Consider the following 21,075-nt stretch of genomic DNA (forward strand, 5'->3'; position numbering starts at 1 on the left):
CCACAAGGAGACCCCTGCCACCAGCTGCCACACCGAGGGCACGTTGCCCCAGCTCCTGGCAGTTACTGAAGTCTAACCTTGAGGAAGAGGTGGTAACAAGCCAAGGGAGTGCTGGCAAAAGAGGGGTTGGGCCAGGGCCTTTCACAGTGCGTGTGGGGGTCACTGTATGACTGGGGTTCTCAGACCAACTAAGGATCAGAGCCACGGAGACAAAAGAGCACAAAATCAGGCTCAGAGAGCAGATGACAGAAAGAACGCCAGGAACCTGGATCATGACAACGCTTTTCTCAAATAAGGCTGTGGCCTTGCTATTCCTAAATTTGATTCAAGAACCAGAAGACTGAAGTTTAATAAAAGGACATGGGTTGCTAGTGTAAATTCTTCCCAATGGGTGCTTAAGTCCTAAGTGTTAAGGCCCAAGGGAAAAGCATGTTTTTCAGTTCTGGGAGGACCCCAACCTGTGTGGGAGGAGTTACTGGCAGCTGAGCATCTTGTTAAGGAGCTAGGGGCCCAGGAAAACTTGTAATGAGAAATGTATCCTGGGACAACTGCTGAGCAGGGCTAAATGATTAGAAAGCTTTGGTATAGACTGAGGAAAGAGAAATAAAAAGTCATGTAATACTTGTTATACTCAAAATAAAATCCAATGTTCTCAATTTTTGTGTCTTAAGGGTCTTAAAAACCTAATGGGAGTTTCCAAACCTCTGACTAATTAAATCAGAAAACTTAGGTAAGAAGTGTGTGTGTGTGCAGGGCGGGGGCGGACCATCTCTTCCTGCCCATCTAAAGATCATCTGGGATGTTGAAGCGACAGGCAGATGATGTGAATACGGATCTGTATGCACTGCTGAGCATACAGAAGCCGTTATACTAGAAATTAAAGAGTAGCATTAGGGTGGCGGCAGCTACTGTGGACATTATTCAAAAGAGTTTAATGGGCTTGAACACAGACAACTGAACAAAAATTACTGTGAATGAGTAACTACTCTAGAAATAAATTACCTCATGAGAGGTAATCCTGTAGCAATGGAACTTAGGGACAGTGCTATTTTAAAACTCTAGCAATTCCATTCATAATTTAGTTGTGATTTTACTTGACTTTATGAATGTATTTAGAACTTCACTTAAGGTTAAGTCGACTTTTCTCAATTTTCTATTATCTATTTGTTACTTTTACAATAGATTAAAAAAGATATCCAATTTCTGAAGTAGTTCTAATTTTGAACATATACTAAAATAGGACAAATAAGGGTAAAAACTTAACAGAGGCCACTTAAAGGGCATGGATATTACTAGGTAGTTGAAATGAATTAATTACCTTTGCTGAATACTACTATTGTTCTTGAGTTTCCTGGCAGCTAGCTAAGGAATAAAGGAGAAGATCTTGTTTAAATTTTCTGGTTAAAAACCAACCAACAAACAAAAAAGGCCCATGAATTTTTCTCTAGAAACAAGTATATCCTTAAAACCAAATCCATGGTAAAATTTATTTAACTCTGGTGTAGCAGGTACAGTTTTATAAATACTAGGGTGCTTTTTGCTTGGTTACTTAAATTTTCTCCCTATAAGATAACCTTCTATTCTTTACTTAGAGTTGTAACCTCATGTTTTGACATTTCATTCACCAACACATAAATAAGGAATAAAAAAGAAGGCAGAGTTACCTGAAGGCCACCTTCATTGAGTGCTCTGGCTCCATAGGCAATCCTTTTCCCACCTTCCAATGTTGGCTGGACGCTGGGATGGTGTTTCCACCTTTGAAATTCTCTAAATGGACTGAGGTACGGGTTTTGATAGTCCAGACCAACCTTAAAATGTTTATATTTAAATGAGACATTGCTATTTCAAATTATATCAAGATGAAGTATGGGCAATTATTTATCAGAAAACATATACATTAAAATTCTTCTTCTCAAAGGACTTAGAGAAATATACGCAATGATCCAAATTTAATTAAATAATTGGAATAAAATCTCTTTGGAAAAGAAGGGCAAACAATACATGCCATGTTTTTATAACTTGCAAAACTTAAAATACTTAGAACATATTAATATATCACTGTACTCTCTAAATCAAAATTAAATTAAAAAATATTTGTAGGTAGGTGTCATGCATTATGTGTCTACAAAAGGAGTTGTAATAACTTATTATTCATTTATCAACACCAACTCTAGAAATCAACTAATAAACTCTATGCAGTACACTGAGGCAAAAATTAAGAAACTGAATATAATCATATTTATAAAGAGGGCAAGAAATATCAGAGGTTATACTTTACATGGTATTACGAAATACTGAAATTAATAACCAAGCCGTTTTTGGTCTGAGAAGATTAAATCACTATAAAAAGATAAACAAAAGGAATGCACTGAACACACCAATAGTGCACAAATTTAACATCATATACAAGTCTAACTAACACTGAACTATAAAGCTGCAACCAACGGCAAGGAGCAGTAACTCATATTGTTTTTCCATTCCCTGTAATGTTCAAGATATAACTCATTGCAAAGATGTAAGTGACCAAAGGGAGAAAAGGTTCCTGTTAGAAAGTTACAGGCTCAAAGCCGGTGTGGACTGCACTTCCAGTGATGGCACGCCTCAGTGGACATGGGCTTCCAGGAGGACAGGTTTGGGCACGAGTCCTGCCTCTGTCACTTAATGGGTGTGTTTGGGAAGGTTGTTTCGCATATGTGAACTTCAGTTTTCCCATAAGTAAAATAAGGATGGACAGATTTCCCAGGAACCTTATGGAACAGGATTCCCAGCGAAGCACCCAGCACAGGATCTGGCGTATAGCAGAAGTGGATAACAGCCAAAAGCATTTCATGCATGCATAAAAGCAGAAAGGAAGCTTTAAGCGATTAATTAGCCTTTTACATTCTCCAGATTTGACACCCTGGTTTTGTAACACTGAGGAGCCCTGACTCTCACAGTGGAACCTCCCATCATGAGCATATGACTCACCACAAAGCCAAGTGCTACCAGGGGCTCCCCTTCATTCAGGTGGTAGAGGAACGAGCCCCCATAGGTGTGTCTGTCCAGGGGCCAGCCGACAGAGTGATCCACTCTCCCAGGTTTCCACTTCTTCTCATCAATAACCCATAACTTAAAAAAAAAAAAAGGTCCTAGTGTATTTAGATATTTTATGTCACCACATGTACAAAAGCTGCTAAGTTTTATGCTTTATTTATGAAGTTACAAGTGGAAAACTGTAATAAGAGAAACACATAAAAGGCATTTCAACCATCCCAGCAAAGTGCAGGGATGAATGAAGTAAAGAAACTAGTTACGAAAGTCAGGAATGCTTAAGACATTAATCAGGTTCTCAAATGGGTAAGGTGTTCATGTTTATAGGAAACGCCATACAGGAGATGAGGTGCTGGTAGCCACCTACACCTGGATCCAGGTGGGGGCCTCGCAGGAGTGCTTGCCTCATCAAGTGCACTGAGCCCTGCATGTCAGAGCTGCTACTTTACAGGACAGATGTTATCTTTCAGTAGAAAAACGTTTATTTCCTCCTGCACTGCCTTCTCCCCAACTGAAGCAAATCAATCATCCTACTTTCAGAAGGGTAAGGTCTAAATTTTATACAACAATTTTCATGTGAAATACTATCTAAAAATCAGATTTTATGTGACATCACATAGTGTTAAGTGCAATCTGCCAAGTGAAGATTGCTCAGTCGTGTCTGACTGTTTGTGACTCCATGGACTACAGTCCATGGAATTCTCCAGGCCAGAATACTGGAGAGAGTAGCCTTTCCCTTTTCCAGGGTATCTTTCCAACCCAGGGATCGAACCCAGGTCTCCCACATTGCAGGCAGATTCTTTACCAGCTGAGCCACAAGGGAAGCCCAAGAATACTGGAGTGAGTAGCCTATTCCTTCTCCAGCGGATCTTCCCGACCCAGGAATCGAACCAGGGTCTCCTGCATTGCAGGCGGATTCTTTACCAACTGAGCTACGAGGGAAGCAATCTGCCAAAACAAGCCCTTATTCACAATATAACAAATCTAGTTATGTACAGAATTTGAACCTATCTGAGTTTCACCCTCAAAAATATTTTTAACAAAAGAATTATAATGAAATTCTTATGCTAATAAACCTAAGGTTTGGGAAATCATACTAGAGATTGGATAAACTGAGAAACTATACATTTAACCTAATAAAAATATATGCTATAGATTAAATATATTGAGTGGGTACTCCATAAACTAAATTATTTTTACATTACAATTTTGAATAAGCAATTCTTCTAGGATGTGGGCATCTTACAAAGAGCAAACAAACAAAAGTGGAACAGGTCAAATCCTATTAGGGAAATGGAATTACAATGAAAAAATAAATTAACATCACAAATATTTTCAAATTCAAGACTTATTTCAATCAACATTTGACAAAACAATTAGAACATGCAGACACAATTCATATAATGGTGAAATCTGATTAGTTAGCTAGCCCCTTGAAAGAAAGTGAAGTTGCTCAGTCGTGTCCGACTCTTTGTGACCCCATGGACTGTAGCCTACCAGGCTCCTTCATCCATGGGATTTTTCCAGGCAAGAGTACTAGAGTGGGCTGCCATTTCCTTCTCCAGGGGATCTTCCCAACCCAAGGATCGAACCCGGGTCTCCTGCGTTGCAGACAGATGCTTTACTGTCTGAGCCACCAGGGAAGCCCCTTGAAAAATATCACAAGTATTTGCAGTCATTATGAACATTTCTGACTGATGATAATTACATGGCAATACAAATGAGTGTAAATTTCATCTTGCCACGTTAAAATTACACCGGCAAATGCAGGTACCTCCTTCAGCCCGATTCCATAGGTCTGAGGCTCGCAGTTGGCCCTTAAGTCGAACTTCCTGTACAGCTGCTTGGCCAGGTGTCCATGGCAGCCCTCTGCAAAAATTGTGACTTTAGCATGTAGTTCCAGTCCCCGCTCGAAAGTTGTCTAAGAAATAAGAACACGTTAAATTGCAACATTTGACAGTTTTTAAAATGTTCACATTCTGGTTGGTTTTGAATTAAACTATGATTTAGACATAGAAGAGAAGGTACAAATATATAATTTTAGGAGTAAAACTAATTACTGTTATAAGTGGAATTTAAATTTATAAAGCAGTCAATCGATATCTTGTATCCTTATTATGTTTACTTTTTCACTTCAAAAGTACTTGATTGAATGGTTAAGTTTGTAAGAATGAAAACAAACAAACAAACAGAGCATGCTCCCTCTTCCTATTACCTACAAATGAATTGTCAGTGAGACGTGAGGGGAAAGGGCAAAATGGATGAAGGGGGTCAACTGTGTGGTGACAGATGGTAACCAGGCTTGGGGTAGCTGTCCCTCTCCAGTGTATACAGATGTTGAATTGTAACAGTGGATACCTGAAACTTCTATAATTAAAAAAACATTTTTTACCTCACACCAGTCAGCAGGGCCATCATCAAAAAGTCTGCAAGTAACAAATGTTGGAGAGGGTGTGGGGAAAAGGAAACTCTCCTACACTGTTGATGGGAATGTAAACTGGAGCAGCCACTATAGAGAACGGTAGGGAGATTCCTTAAGAAACTAAAAACAGAGCTACTGTATGATCCAGCAATCCCGCACTTGTGCATGTATCTGGAGAAAACTCTTCATTCAAAAAGATGGAAGCACTCCTATAGTCACTGCAGCACTATTGACATTAGCCAAGACATGGAAGCAACTTAAATGTCCATCAACAGATGAAAGGATAAAGAAGATGCGGTACATAAACACAAAGAAATATTACTCAGCCATAAAAAAGAATGAAATAATACCACTTGCAGCAACATGGCTGGACCCAAAGAGGATCATTCTCAGTTAAGTAAGTCAGACAGAGAAAAACAACCATCACATGGTACCACTCATATGTGGAAGCTAATTTTAAAAAAAATGATACAAATGAACTTCTTTACACAACAGAAACAGATTCACAGAGTTTGAAGACAAACCTATGATTACCAAAGGAGAAATGCGTGGGAGGAGGGGAGGGATAAATTAGGAACTTCCATTACTGGGAGTGTGAACGCCTTTCACATTTGCTGGTAACTCTGTGCTTGTCTGGTGCATCAGCCACACGCACGGGCACCCTATAAATGACTCTGCTTAGTACCTCTGAATCCGTTTTTGTCTTCCCCTTACTACACTTCATCATCCATAAACCATGTTAAGAACCTAGCATGTGGAGTGTTACCCAAATATATACACACACGTATATACTGAGACCTTACATATACACCCAAACTTTCCTGGTTCCTGATGTCACAAGAATAGGATCATATAATCCAACCTTCTGTGCATCTTATTTTCTCACCATAGCACTTCATGGAAATCTCCCAAGTCACTGTGTGGCTCAAATCTTTCCGTGTGGGAACACCACTGGTTGGTGCTTCTGCTAACAGGTAACAGACATTCACTGTTTCCAGTTCATCTGTCATGAATAGCATGTTATAAAACATACACCCTGTATACGTGCCCTGACACCATTGGTACTTCTATTCCTGTAAGTTAGGTTTCCAGGAGTGGCACTGCTACTCCTGGACACACCTAGTTTAATTTTACTAGCTATCCCCAGAATGTCTACCCAGAGTCTGAACAATTCACATTCCTGCCCGCAGTATGTAAGAAGACACCTTCCCTATTCCCAGCTAGTGACAGTTTGTGTGTGTGTGTGTTCAGCTGTGTTTGACTCTTTGTGACCCCATGGACTGTAGCTCACCAGGGCTTCTCCAGGCAAGAACACTGGAGTGGGTTGCCATTTCCCTCTCCAGGGGATCTTCCCAACCCAGAGATCGAACCTGCACCTCCTGTATTGGCAGGCGGATTCTTTACCACTGAGCCACCTGGCAAGCCCATACCTTTTCTTCTTATGTTTTTGCTAAGGGTAGTACTAACGCGTTGCTATGCTAATTTGCATTTTCCTGATTACTCTCTTCAGCATCTTTTTCTTTTTGATTCAAGAACTATTAACTGAATGAATCCTGTGTACCAGGTTCTATGCTAGGCACTGGGGAAGAGAGGACAGGAAAACACCATTCCTTCCCTGGGGCGAGGCACAGGGGCAGGACTAAATATCAATAACTACGTGGGTGTGCAAGGACCAAGTTTGACTGCATGCATGGAGGAGAGCGTGGCCGTGGCAGGGGTTCTGGGGAAGAGCCGCGTGACTGGGGGAGCAGGAAGGGTCTCTGTGAGGAGCTGGCCTGGGAGCCGCCGACCCTGGACAAGAGATGTCTAAGGACCTGCCTCCCGGTCAGTGCTCACCTGGATCTGCTCTTCTGTCCACTGTTATTTTTTAAGATTCTGCCCGTTTTTCTAATGTGTTCTCTTTTTTCCTTGTCAATGTAGAAGTGCTCTTTGATATCACTGGCACTCAAACTATTTTCCCCAATCTACTGCTTATCTGCAGACTTTTCGGTATTTTTGGTATACAAAAATACCAAAAAAGTGCTTAATTTTTAAGTCATTAAAAAAGGCCTCTTATAGGTTTCTAATTTCTGTTATAGGATGGCTTACCTTACACCTACGTTGTAATTATAATCTAGGTTTCTTTCTTTTTTAATTGTTTTAAGAAGTCATCAGAATTTTTATAAAATGAAGGTCCAACCCTATCTGCTTCCAGATACACATGCGGTTTATCCAGCTTAACTTCAGTTCAGTTCAGTTCAGTCGCTCAGCCGTGTCCAACTCTCCGCGACCCCATGAATCACAGCATGCCAGGCCTCCCTGTCCATCACCAACTCCCGGAGTTCACTCAAACTCATGTCCACAGAGTCGGTGATGCCATCCACCCATCTCATTCTCTGTCGTCCCCTTCTCCTCCCGCCCCCAAGCTTAACTTACACCACAAGTCAATCTCAGTGAACTAAAGTACTCCTCAGTATATCTCCACTTCCTCTTAGAGGCAACACACCCCTGCGTGTGCAAGGGGCAGTCCTGGAGCCATACCTCCTCTATTCCAATCCCAGCCCCACTGCCTAACAGGGGTCTGACCCTGGGCAAGTCACTTAACCTCTGAAATGTGAAAACATCCACATCAGAATTCTGACAGGGGGCTTCCCTGGTGGCTCAGAGGTAAAGAATCCACATGCCAATGCAGGAGATGCGGGTTCGATTCCTGGTTCGATGAGGATCCCATATGCTGCGTTAACAACTAGGCCCATGTGCCCCAACTACTGAGCCTCCGCTTTAGACCCTGGGAGCTACAACTACTGAAGCCTGCGTGCCTTTGAGCCCTGCTCCACCACAAGAGAAGCCACTGCAATAAGAGAAGCCCACGCGCTGCAATGAAGAGTAGCACCCACTTGCCGCAATTAGAGCAAAGTCCTCACTCAGCAACAAAGACCCAGAGCAGCCAAAAATACACAAACAAATAAAAATTAAAAAAAAAAAAAAGAATTCTGAAAGTAAGAAGCCTGACAGATCTAAGATTAGAGCTACCAAATGAGCAGTTGGACAATAATTCTGGGACTTGAAGGAGAGGTGTTTAAAGTTGTGTCACCAAATGAGGCCACTAGGGAGAAAATATAGGTAGAGGATCCCACAGTGAAGCCTAGAGCCCAGATACTTGGAGGATGGGCAGGGTGGGGGCGGCAGAGGATGAGCAGGCAAAGGCAGAGGGGGCCCAGGAAACACCAGGAAGACCAGGAGAAGGTGGAGGGACAAGCAGGACGTGTTTCTGGAGGAAAGTTATTCAGCTGTGCCAGCATTCCCAACCAGGAGGCCGGGTGACAGGACAGAGAACTGGGTCTGCTAGGCGAGCTGTCTGTGAGCCCTAAGAAGGACAGAGGGAAGCCCAGCCATGCCGGAATAAGTGAGCCGAACAGCAGAGGACACAGAGTCCACCCTCGGTTCTTCCCCTTCCACACGGCCATATGAAGACACACTGAAAAACTTAGACTCTGTAGCTCAAACTACTGAGGTTCCACTGTACTCTTCTATGCTGTTACATCTCTATATACACAATATATAAAATATAAAATGTTTTTACAACTACAAAGCACAGAACACAAAAATACACATTTGGACAAATATCACAAGAACACACACAAAAAGAAAGTATCAGAATGGGAGAATTCGTGTGCTTCAATGTCGTAATATTAAATGTAAAATTTTTTAAAGACTAAATGGCAATTTATAATTAACTGATCATAATCTAGAAAAGAATAGCCATAACATAGGAAAGAATATAGGAAAACAATATTATTAAGTCCCCTTAAAATTAAGTTCCCCTTCTTACACTGTTAGTAGGAATGTAAGCTGGTGCAGCCACTATGGAGAACAGAATCGAGGCTCCTTTACAAACTAAAAATAGAAGTACCATATGATTGAATAACCCCATTCCTAGGCATATACCCAGAGTAAACCATAATTTGAAAAAACACATGAACTTCAGTGTTTACTGCAGCACTATTTACAACAGCCAGGACATGGAAGCAACCTAAAACGTCCATCAACAGAGAAACAGACAAAGACGATGTGGTACGTATACATGATGGAATACTACTCAGTCATAAAAAGGAATGGAACTGTGCCATTTGCAGAGACATGGACGGACCTAGAGACTGTCACACAGAGTGAAGTAAGTCAGAGACGGAAAAAAACATTGTATGTTAATGCATACATGTAAAATCTAGAAAAATGGTACAGATGATCTTATCAACATTTGCAGAGCAGAAACAGAGACAGATGAAGTGAACAAACATATGGCTGCCAAGGAGGTAAGGGGGGGTGAAATAAACTGGGAGATTGGGACTGACATATATACACTACTGAGACTCTGTATAAAATAGATAACTAACGAGAACCTACTGTATTGCTCAGGGAACTCTACTCAGTGCTCTGTGGTGACCTAAATGGGAAGGAAATCCGAAAAAGAGGGGATATATGTAAACATATAGGTGATTCACTATGCTGCACAGCATAAGCTAACACTTTAAAGCAACTGTACTGCAATAAAAATTAAAAAGGAAAAAGAAAATAGCAGTCATTTCTCTACCAAACTACGTCTTGGACAAGGCTTACTCTCTTTTCAGTAAGTCTATTAAAAATACTATGTACTACTTAAAAAAAAGATGAAAATGTAAAAAAAGCACAGAAAACTGAGTTCCCTAAAGCAAGTTTCTCGATCCAGAATTTTATTCCCTTTCTGCCGCCTCTGACCTCACCCTGGGCTCTCTGAACACCAATCAGCCAGAGTCAGGTGACTACAGTGGCTATTATGAAAATACCTTTAATGTCCTACAACTGCTGTTACAGATCCATCATTAACGTACAAACTCAGGCTGTTTCTCCAGTGCGAGATGAGCCCACAAAGCCTGGAGGCACGGAGCGCCTAGCCAGAGAGTCACAAACCAGAGACATCCTGACTCCCCAGTCAGAGGAAGTGGTTTCTTCTTTTTTTAATCCCAGTTTCTTCTTTTTTCTCTTGGCCACATCTTGTGGCTTGCAGGCTCTTAGTTCCCCGACTAGCAATTGAACCTGGGCCCTCAGCAGTGAGACTGCCAAGTCTTAACCACTGGACCCCCGGGGAATTCCCAATCCTAACTTCTTCTGCCTTAAGACACCCTCAGCTCAAAGATCAAGCTGGGGTGGATCTGAGGGGCTTCTTTCCCCACGCTGCTCAGCATCCTGGAATAAACCCTTACTTTGTCATAAACTCCTGTTCTCAGAGTTTTGGTTTTCTGTGCTGCAGGTACATTCCACACTTGGAGAAGCAGGATGAGATGACAGGTGTCTGCAAACCTGGCTATGCATCAGAATCCCTGGGGCCAGTTACGAGATAGCTCCCTGGCCCTGCCATAGCACAGGCTGAGTCCCGTGACCTCACGTGATTCTGTACAGCCAGGTAAGCCACCAGGAGGAACAGTGAGGCACTAAGGCTTGAGAACTTGGGTATGTACTTCTCTCTAAGCATGAAGGAGTGAGAAGCAGCAAGACCTGCTGGGGGATATGCTAAACGAGATGCCCAGTTCTGTTGTATAATGGGAGAAAAGGACTAACTAGGAGGTGACCCATCTTTCCTGAGGCTCTGGCATTACCTGGCACTGTGCCAGCCTTGGCGTAACCCTCCATGATCTCAGTCTTCAAGGAGCCTCTACTCTAGTTGAGAAATTAAGACAATAAACAAACATGAATAGGCAAGTTTGTCTATTAAGATGTTAATCTGTGTTTTGTTCTTGTTATAGGAAAGGAAGGTTATTTGTTCCTTGTCCTTTCCAAGGGACCTAACAGAGCTGAGATTCACGTATCAAGAGCTCTTCTTTTACAAATTCAAAAATAATGAGCTGTGAAAACTGGAAAAGGCCATTCAGGCATATTCTGAAAGCGAGAAAGGCAATCAGTCTTATATTTACCAAAAGATGTCAAAGATTCAATCCACATTACTGACAGTAGTGATGCAAATGACTCTTGTCCACAGAAGTGGAGGATGGTGGAGGGGAGCTGAGCAGCTGACCCGTGTGTACGTTTTTTGATTTTCCTTGAACTGGCTATAACATCTTACCAATTCCCTCATGAATGAATGAATGAAATAATATCTGTGACCTGTGTTTGTTTTATATTTATATGAATCATGTTTTTACCTTTTAAGAAAATTGTTCCTAAACATGTTATATCCACTTATCTAAATTATGTTTAATTCAAAGATGTTTATTTTTTTAACAATAAGACAAAATTCCACATTAATAACTAAACACTAACATGCACTTAATTAATGTGCAGTTTGTAGTAAGACTAGATCATTGAGCGTGAGTTAATTTTATATTTTACTGTCAGTTTGCTGAGCACGAACTGTCCACAGGCTCACCTTGGGCGCACCATCCTTCTGTATCCCTACGTCATTTGTGGCAATTCCTTTCACACTGCCATCTTCATGAAAAAGGACCTAAAATGAAAACACTTTTCATTATCACCTAGAGACTCATGACTGCCTTGCAAAAAAACAACAGACGGCTTTCGATTTTTAGAAGGTGAACTTATTCTCTAGATTATAGAGACACAGGCTTAAGAACGCTCAAGCAAAAATAAGAGATATGCTTTTAAGATACTCCCTTCAAGATCAAACAGAACTCAGCTCAAAAAGCTGGAAATGGAGGAAATGTCCCGACCTGACGAGGAAGAATGGGAGAGCTACCGAGAGGACACCGAGGAGCCAGGAAGATGTGATGGGAGGCCGCGTGCCATGTTCAGAGGTCAAGGGCATGTGTACAGAGCCTGGACTAAGCGCCTGTGACACACTGGACTGTCAGTTGGGGGCGCTGAGGACACTGTCAGGAAAGCCTCTTCCCAAGTGAGCCCGGACCCCAAAACCAAACACTCGAACAAGAAACAGAGTGGGGCTGAAGACAGCCCAGGGGTGATTAAAGCTTATTTCTGGACCATAAAGAAAGAGGGCAAACTGGTCAAAAGTGTGATTCTGAAGATGAGAAGGGACACTTCTCTCTCTTACTCGGTTTCCGCTTCTTCCAGAGGAAGATGCTCTTTGGACAGGAAAGAACTAGAACCTCGTGCCAGAAAGCATGCCAGTGCAAAGGTCTTTGGACAGCAAAGAACTAGAACCTCATGCCAGAAAGCATGCCAGTGCAAAGGTGAGACGAGACCAGCAGCAATGCACATGACACCTTGAAAACAAACCCACGCTAGGACAGGGCTGTGACCTGGACCTGCAGACGGCCTTGGCAAACAGGAAACTGGGGAGGAGAGCTGCTGGGGGCTCTGAGTGTGTGTGTGTGTGTGAACCATGGATGCCACAAACCACCTACTTGTGGCTTGGACACTGATTCCCATTAAGAACAGTTTATTCAGGAGAAATGCAAACCCAAATCCATGTGTATGAATTGGGAACACAGAAACTTGTAGCAGGACGTGTAGTGCAGAGGCCTATGTGTTTTATTTGGCTTACATCTACTGCAATGGGAAAAACAAAGATGCTTTTAATTTCACTGGTGACAAAAAGGACAACTCCCTCTCCTATCCAGATTCTTTCAGCATTTCCTTTAGAAAACTTGACTGTAAATTCTTTCTCTGTCTCTCTTAGAAATATGGGAATGATGTAAAAAGCTAAGTAAGATTCCTGGTAGGTCAGCCTCTCAGCAGTGCTTCTTGGGTCCTCAGAGACACATCTGACACGTGAACACGGAGGATGCTGTCCAATCTTCCTGTCTCCGGGGTACAGTCTGGGCTACATGCCTGCCTCCATGTTGTCACTTGCTGCCAGTCAAAAAGATATAGGATGCTTAATTTTTCCTTTGGAGAAAGATGATTAACATGGGGAGTGTATTTGTCTGGCTGAGTAAAAGGTTAAGAGTTCTCTCCGTCTTGGCAACATCCCTAGCAGATGGCCTGTAATTGCGCTGCAGTCTTGGTTTAATGCTCATTCATTAATAAAACTGCTTCATTTTTGTTTATAATTTGTAGAGGTGAGTTTTTTCTGGTTTGGTTGGAGATTTTATTTTTAATGATTTCCCCAACAACAAGTAGTGAGAATCTATAGTGCGATGTAGTTACCAGTTATTTTGAAGGAATTATTGGAAGAACAGTTTCTAGAATGAACATGGTAACCTGCCTTGCTGTAAGCAGGCTTGAAGTAGTTCATTCACTCTGGGTGCCACATAAAAGGGAATGCATTCAGAGGAGGGCAATGAGAATACTGCAGGAACTCAAAATATGTAACATGGTGGTTGTAAGAATTGAGAATATTTAACCTGGAAAAAAAAATCACCAGTGAAGGTGGGGCAGGAGAGCAGGGCATAATAATTGGAAAATTGTCCTTGGAGGAGGACACGGATTTGTTCTACACACTGTAAGGAAGTAAAGAAACGTCTCCTCAATTTACAGAAGAGAGCATTACCAACAATCCGCACATCAGAGGCTTTTTTCAACCTAGGTTGACCAGTCACCTGATGGGGAACAATACCAGGACTTCAAGCACTCTTTGGATTGATCCTGCTAAGGTTTCTTCTGATCTTACAACTCTAATATCCTATGGCTTTTTGAAAATATTTATTTATTTACTTCTGTATCATTCTTGGTTTAGTTTCAAAAGAAAAAGTGACCACTTCCTATCAGCATAAGGAAAGAGAGGCACAAACCTCGGCAGCCGCGTAGCCAGGGTACACCTCCACACCCAGGGCTTCCGCTTGCTCTCCCATCCAGCTCACCAGATGGCCCAGGCGCACGATGTAATTGCCATGATTGTTCATTGGGAGACCTACAGACAGAGGCTGGATTCAGAAGTCTGACTTTTTAGTGGTAAGTCTCAAAAACCTAAATACTAAATTTAGAAATTCTAAGGGCTGATTTCTGCATTAAATACACACATTATCTTATGGCCATAATTTCAATTTATTTCCTAACAATTTTGGTCTAGAGTTCAAACTATTACATTGAAAACAACGTTATGGAACTAAATCAGAAATTCCTGGTTGCTTTACAAGACTATCTCAATGCTCAAGACTAACTCAAGACTTCTCAATGATTAGAAGACAAAAAAGCACTGGGCTCTGGTCCTGCTTTCTTTTCCACAAGCTAGCTGTGTAATTTTGGGCAAGTCCTTCAGGTCTCTGGGCCTTTGCTTTCTCATCTGTAAAAGGAAAGGATTTAACCAGATGAAATGTAGTTCCTTCCAGCTATGGAATTCTGTAAGTACACAATATTTATCATTCTTTACCTGGAAGAATTGGCACAGGAATTCTGTATTTCTCTGTTAAAATTCCAAATCTATCTTCTGTTACAGGAGTGTTTAGAGGAGCCTGGAAACAAAAGGAGAGAAAAGGGTGTTTTGAGTTCATATCTGTAGGGGTAAACACAAAATAGTAAAATAATATGTCAAAAAGGAAAGAACAGTTTTCCTCACTTTTCTTCCGTCACTTCCTTTGGAAAACCTGACACTGTAAATCCTTTGTCTCTTTGAGATGCATGGGAATCTCCTTAAAAACTAAACAAGCCAGTTTTCATCTCAGGACTCTCTTTCCTGGGGGACCTGGAGCCACCTTTGAGTGAACCTCAAGGAGGCTGGCCTCCTGTCTCCCTGCCTCTGTGGAGGTCAGGCTAGACACTGGCTCCAGTGCTCAATGGACAGAAGAGAGGCTTTATTTTTCTTTGGATAAAGACAATTAACAGGTATGGAATGGATTGGATCTGCCTGGCTACATGGGGCTTTGATGTGAAAATTTTTTTCTATTAGTATTAGAATTGCTATATTGTCAATACTAATTCAATGATGCTTATTTCTGAAATACACTGAAGAGAGAAACCAGGCATAATTACAGCATGTCAAGTTTCAAGGAGTTTGCCACTTTAGAAGGAAGAGCATTGCCACTTGTGCTAAGCCCCAGGTCAGCACACCCAGCCTCAGCGCTAACCTCCCAGCCTCAGCGCTAACCTCCCAGCCTCAGCGCTAACCTCCCAGCCTCAGCGCTAACCTCATTCCATCTCAGCTTCTCTGCCAGACCTTGTGAGGTGTCCTCCTGGAGCCCCCGCCTGGGAGGTGACAGTGCCTGAAACAGTGCTTTTGCTTCTGACTTCCGTGCCCCAACGACGTTCTGTCAAAACCTCTCCTTTTCTGCTGCTCTTTGGAGCGCCTTTCTGTTTGCTAGATGGGGTGCTGCTCAGAATCACTGAATGAAGCCAATTTGACCTTTAGATTTACTCAGGTGAATTTTGATAACAGTTTTCACAACTGTTTCTATAGAATATTTAGTATTCACAGATACTAAATATTCTAACCTTGAATACCTTAAACAGAAATAATATAGCTCATCTCACAGAAGGAAAAACTGAGATTCTGCGTATCAGAATTTAACCAAGATTTTAACCAAGGTCATACAAATGATGAGAGCAGTAAGATTAGCACTGCGTTCTCTGTGTAGCTCGCCAGTGACGTGTCTGCTTAAATTATAAGAAGCCTTATTAATGTATTTCTTTAGAAAATTAGATTAAATTACCCTCTTTGGCTTTAGGTATTAAGAAAATAGGAAAGTTATAGAACATTTGATTAAGAACAATGATATAAACACGTATGGAATAAGTTAGGAAATACCCTCAAAATCAAAAGGCTGTATTTTATTCAAAGACCTCAAGATAATATCTTCTCATAAATCCAGCACACAAACACAACACGTAGAAGGCATTATGAGTTAATCTAAAAATTATTAACTATATTTGATGTTAGTCAATTTTTGGGACCCTTTTAAAATTAAACACCTATCTACAGTTGTCCTCTAAGAGCTAGAGCCAGGTGAAAAGGGGTCTCCATATTCCTTTCATCTGGACATAGAAATGCAATCAAGATGAGACTCGGTATAAATAACAACTGTTCATACTCCCTTCTCCTTCCAGTCTGGGAACAGCTCTTGTAAAGCTCGTGGATCCAGGCATGCCCCTGAGAGGGTGTGAGCGCCTATCTGAGCAGCTTTTTCCACCAGACACACGCGGATGTCCTTCTCGTGCTGGGCGGCCAGCTGCTTGAGCCGTGCGGCCGCGGAGAGCCCCGCGGGACCAGCGCCCACAATCACCACGTCCGCCTCCTCTGCAAACCGCTCCATGTTCACTCCTGCGAGTGAAGAGGATTTAAACACACATGACAATTCTGGGATGACTACGACCTGATAAAATCACAAGGCTGGGTTATGAGTACTCACTAATTTTTATAGCGTTATTCTTTTTTAAACAAACTTTTTATTTTGTATTGGGGTATAGCTGATGAACAATGCTGTGACAGTTTCAGGTGAATAGCAAAGGGGCTCAGCCATACATATACACGTATCCATTCTCCCCCAAACTCCCCTCCCATACAGGCTGCCACAAGGCATTGAGCAGAGTTCTCTGTGCTATACAGTTAGGTTCTTGCTGGTTATCCATTTTAAATATAGCAGTGTGTACCTGACCATCCCAAACTCTCTAACTATCTGCCCGCCCATTCTCCCCTCCCCCTTACACCCCCCCAAACATAAGTTCATTCTTTAAGTCTGTGAGTTGCAGCATTATTTATATAAACTGCCCCTCTGCTTCCTGCGAGAGCTATACAAAGTATATTATTGTCTCAGTAGAATGCTCTCTTAGGTTCTGTTTGAGGGCGTTATCTTACTTCAGCTTCCATAAATCAACTTTTATTACTGAGATCTATTAGTGTAAGTTTGCAAATATTTGCTTATCTAAATATTAATATGTAACAGATTTGATAAAGTTATAAAATATTAGGTGATTTTACACTATCATGAAAAATGTAATATCAATATTTACCTCCACAAAATGATACAAAATTTCTAGAAAGATCTCAACAGTTTTACAGAAATGATGACTTACCTTCCCATCGCTTGTCCTGATCCCGGGGATAAACAGTATAGTGGGTAGTAATTCGAGGAACAACAGAAGTTGAAGACCATCGTGTAGCACACAGAGGTAGGTAATTTTTCTTAATTTTTATGGCATGAAAGCACCGGTGTACTGCACAAAAATTAGGAACAGTATTATTTTTTCAAATAGGTTTTCTCAGGAGTAGTTTGAAAAAAATTTTAAGCACACATACACAAAAAATCAAGGATCGGGGATCTGATCTGTTTTCTCTTTGCTGTTGTTTAGTCACTAAGTCATGTCCAACTCTTCTGCGACCCCACAGACTATAACCTGCCAGGCTCCTCTGTCCATGGGATTTCCCACATAAGAATACTGGAGTTTTCTGTTAATTAGCCCTAAAACCTTAAAGAATCACTCAACTGTTACAGATTTCAGTTTCCTCATTCAGAAAAGTAAAGGGTTACCAGGTGATCACTAAGGTACCATCTTTTTTTGTTTTTTGTTTTTTTAGTCTTGCCACACAGCTTACAAGGTCTTAGCTCCCTGACCAGGGACTGAACACAGGGCCACGGCAGTGAAAGTGCTGAGTCTTCACCACTGGATTGGCAGGAAACCCCCTCACTAAGGTAACTGTGTGAGTCCACGTGATGCCTTCTCTTTGGAAACCTGTTTATCTTCTGGCCACATCAACACTGCAGACATCCAGTCAGTGAACAGGTAAAGCTACACTGCAGAGTCCTTAGCTGGGAAAGGTAAGCTGAAGCAGGTAGACAATTCAGTTGGCTTTTCCTCATAAAGCAATGTTCACAAACGAGAACATTTTAAAAGCTTTTTAATAAGCTAATCTATTCAATTTACCTTATGTCAAGCTTCACCTATAAATAGGATGACCCTATAATTTACCACCTAAACCAGATACTTGGAAAGCACTACAGTGAAAGTGAAAGTCTCTCAGTCATGTCCAACTCTTTGTGTCCCCTTGGACTATACAGTGCATCGAATTCTCCAGGCCAGCCAGAATACTGGAGTGGGTAGCCTTTCCCTTCTCCAGGGGATCTTCCCAACCCAGGATCGAAGCCAGGTCTCCCACATTGTGGGCAGATTCTTTACCAGCTGAGCCACAAGGGAAGCCCTTAGTGGTCAGCACCAAGGGGAGGTACTAATGGTTATACTGGGACCATGTGGGCAAACTGCACTTTAGGGTTGGCTTCATTTTAAATGAAGGGGAACCACCTTCCAACTGAGTTAATGTATATATTCTTTGAGTTAGCAAATAAGAATTTTATGGAAATGAACATGGGTGCCAAGATTTATCTGCAAGAATGTTCATCAAACTTCCATTGTCCTTAAACCTGCACCTGTCTCTCCTCCGTGCCTTACCTGAAACCGAGCACAGCAGGCCTCACAGAAAGAGAGAACTAGTGAGGTGGCAACTGTCTCAGAAGTTCTAAACACCTCCATTCATTCACTCAGGTTACAACAAAGAGAGGTCTTTTCTCTTCACTTCGATGAATCCTTCCACCTGGATGATGAGGCTTTTCCCTCCCATCTTCTTAGAGATATTCCTACTTTAAATATTAACACCCCCCTTTACTCCTGGATCTTCAATTTCTTACCACCTTCTCTAGCACTCCTCTCCACAGTGATCCTTCCCTTAATAATAATAAAAATAAAAAGACAGAATCCTTCCTTGGCAATAGCCCTGAATGCTATCAAAACTTACATATGGAGCTATGGGAGTCTGTCATGGGAGAAGGAGTAAAATCATCAAAGGAGCAGAATAAAGAGTTCATAAAAAGGTAGAATACATATAAGGATTTGGTATATGATAAAGAAGCCTTTTCAAATCAGGAAGAAGAGATAGTTCTTCATTAAATTGTCAGATACTGGCAGAAAGTTAGCTCTTTCTTTATATCAAAATGAATTTCATTTGATCAATGATTTTAATAGAAAAAAGTGCAAGTATAAAGGACTACAGTGATAAATCCACAAATTGAGTCTCTGCTTTTGAGTGTGGGCTGAACTTCAGGATCAGCTTCCAGTGAGTAGAGCATGGCAAGGAAAAACACTAACTTTACAGTGCAAAACCATGACAGACACTTTGACCAAGTGATCAAGTTTACCATTACTGCAATAAGATATATTAGTATCACATGATGTGATGTGATGAGAAAAGCTCCTCACCTCTGTGGCACACCTCCCCCAAGTTTACAGCCTTGATCCAATTGTGAGAAATCACCAGACAAACTCAGATCAAGGGACATCCAACAAAATGCCCGACCAGGGCACACTGAAGGTGTCAAGGTCACGAGACACAGAAAAGACAGGGAAGCGCCACACTGAAGCAGACGTTGACAGGAGAGGACGTGACAACTAAAGCAAGGTGGGGCCCAGGCCAGGTCCCCAACAGAAAAAGCATCCGGGTAAAGGCCTCAGTTTAGTTAATGCTGTTGTGTCAGTGTTAATTTCTTTACATTTGATGATTATTTTAGGGATACGAAGTTAAGCTGAATGAAGGATATAATATCGAGAATTCCTCACGCTATCAGAAAAGATTTTAAAAGAGTGTGAATGCCTGTGACCTTGGATCAGGCTATAGTTTCTTAGCTATGACACCAAAGCACAAGCAACAAAAGAGAAAACAGATAAACTGTACTTCACCAAAATTAAAATCTTTTGTTTTCAAAAGATATCATCAAGAAAGAGAAAAGATAACTCAAGGAAGGGGAGAAAATATGTGCAAATCATATCTCTTATAAGGGGCTTGTATCTAACATATACAAATAACTCATTTCCACTAATAAAAAGACAAATAACATGATTAAAAACACACAAAGAACCTGAATAGCTGCTTCTACAAAGGAGATAAACAAATGCCCAATATGCACATGGAAAGACGCATAATATCATTAACCATCAGAGAAATACAAATCAAAACCACAATAAGATATCACTTGATATCCACTGGATGGTGATAATCAATGAGATAGATAACAACAAGTGTGGGTGAGGATGTGGAGAAACTAGAATCCTCCCCTACACTGCTGGTGAGAATGTAAGTGGTGCAGCCACTCTGGAAAATAGTCCATTTTCTCAAAATGTTAAGCATAGTTTCCATGTAATTCACTCGTAGGTATATATTCAAGATCAAAGAAAACATGTCCATACAAAAACTTCTGCATGAATGTTCACAGGTACATTATTCACAGCAGCTCCAAAGTGGAAATGACCAAATGTCCATTAGTGAATGGACAAATAAAAAGTGATAGTGAAATATTACTCAGCAACAGAAAGACGAAAACATGGACAGACCTTCAAAACATTAAGTTAAAGTGACTAGAAGCCCGCCACAAAAAGACCACATTAGGGACTTCCCTGGTAGTCCCCTGGCTAAGACTCGGTGCTCCCCTGGCAGGGGGTCCAGATTCAGTTCCTGGTCAGGGAACTAGATCCCATAATGCTACAACTAAGAGTTCACATTCCACAATGAAAGAGTTCACATGCTGCAACTAAGGATCCTGCATGCCACGACTAAGACTCAGTGCAAATAAATCTATATTTTTAAAAGACCACATATTATATGATTCTATGTATACAGAATATCCAGAATAGACTAATTCATAGAAATAGAAAAAAAATTAGTTACCTAGGGCTGGAGAGTTGGGATTGATTTCTAATGGGTATGAGATTTCTTCCTGGGATGATGAAAATGTTCTGTCACTGTGTGATGGGTGCAGAACTTTGTGGACATACTA

At 41.4% G+C, this 21,075-nt stretch overlaps 1 protein-coding gene across 1 annotated transcript in view; it reads right to left on the reverse strand.

Moving 5' to 3' along the window:
* Window positions 1-21,075, reverse strand: part of ETFDH (electron transfer flavoprotein dehydrogenase) — a 42,518-nt gene that overhangs the window by 5,479 nt on the left and 15,964 nt on the right. The window contains exons 2-9 of the mRNA XM_055404443.2: window positions 17,330-17,470; window positions 16,348-16,577; window positions 14,694-14,775; window positions 14,116-14,234; window positions 11,832-11,909; window positions 4,805-4,951; window positions 2,968-3,108; window positions 1,665-1,808 (exon numbers count right to left, since the gene is read on the reverse strand). Coding sequence (XP_055260418.2) covers window positions 1,665-1,808; window positions 2,968-3,108; window positions 4,805-4,951; window positions 11,832-11,909; window positions 14,116-14,234; window positions 14,694-14,775; window positions 16,348-16,577; window positions 17,330-17,470 — 1,082 coding nt within the window. The remainder of the gene's footprint in view (window positions 1-1,664; window positions 1,809-2,967; window positions 3,109-4,804; window positions 4,952-11,831; window positions 11,910-14,115; window positions 14,235-14,693; window positions 14,776-16,347; window positions 16,578-17,329; window positions 17,471-21,075) is intronic.

Source organism: Moschus berezovskii, chromosome 19, assembly GCF_049115385.1.
Source record: "Moschus berezovskii isolate FMDL1 chromosome 19, NW_MosBer_1.0, whole genome shotgun sequence".
NCBI classification, from domain to species: Eukaryota; Metazoa; Chordata; class Mammalia; order Artiodactyla; family Moschidae; genus Moschus; species Moschus berezovskii.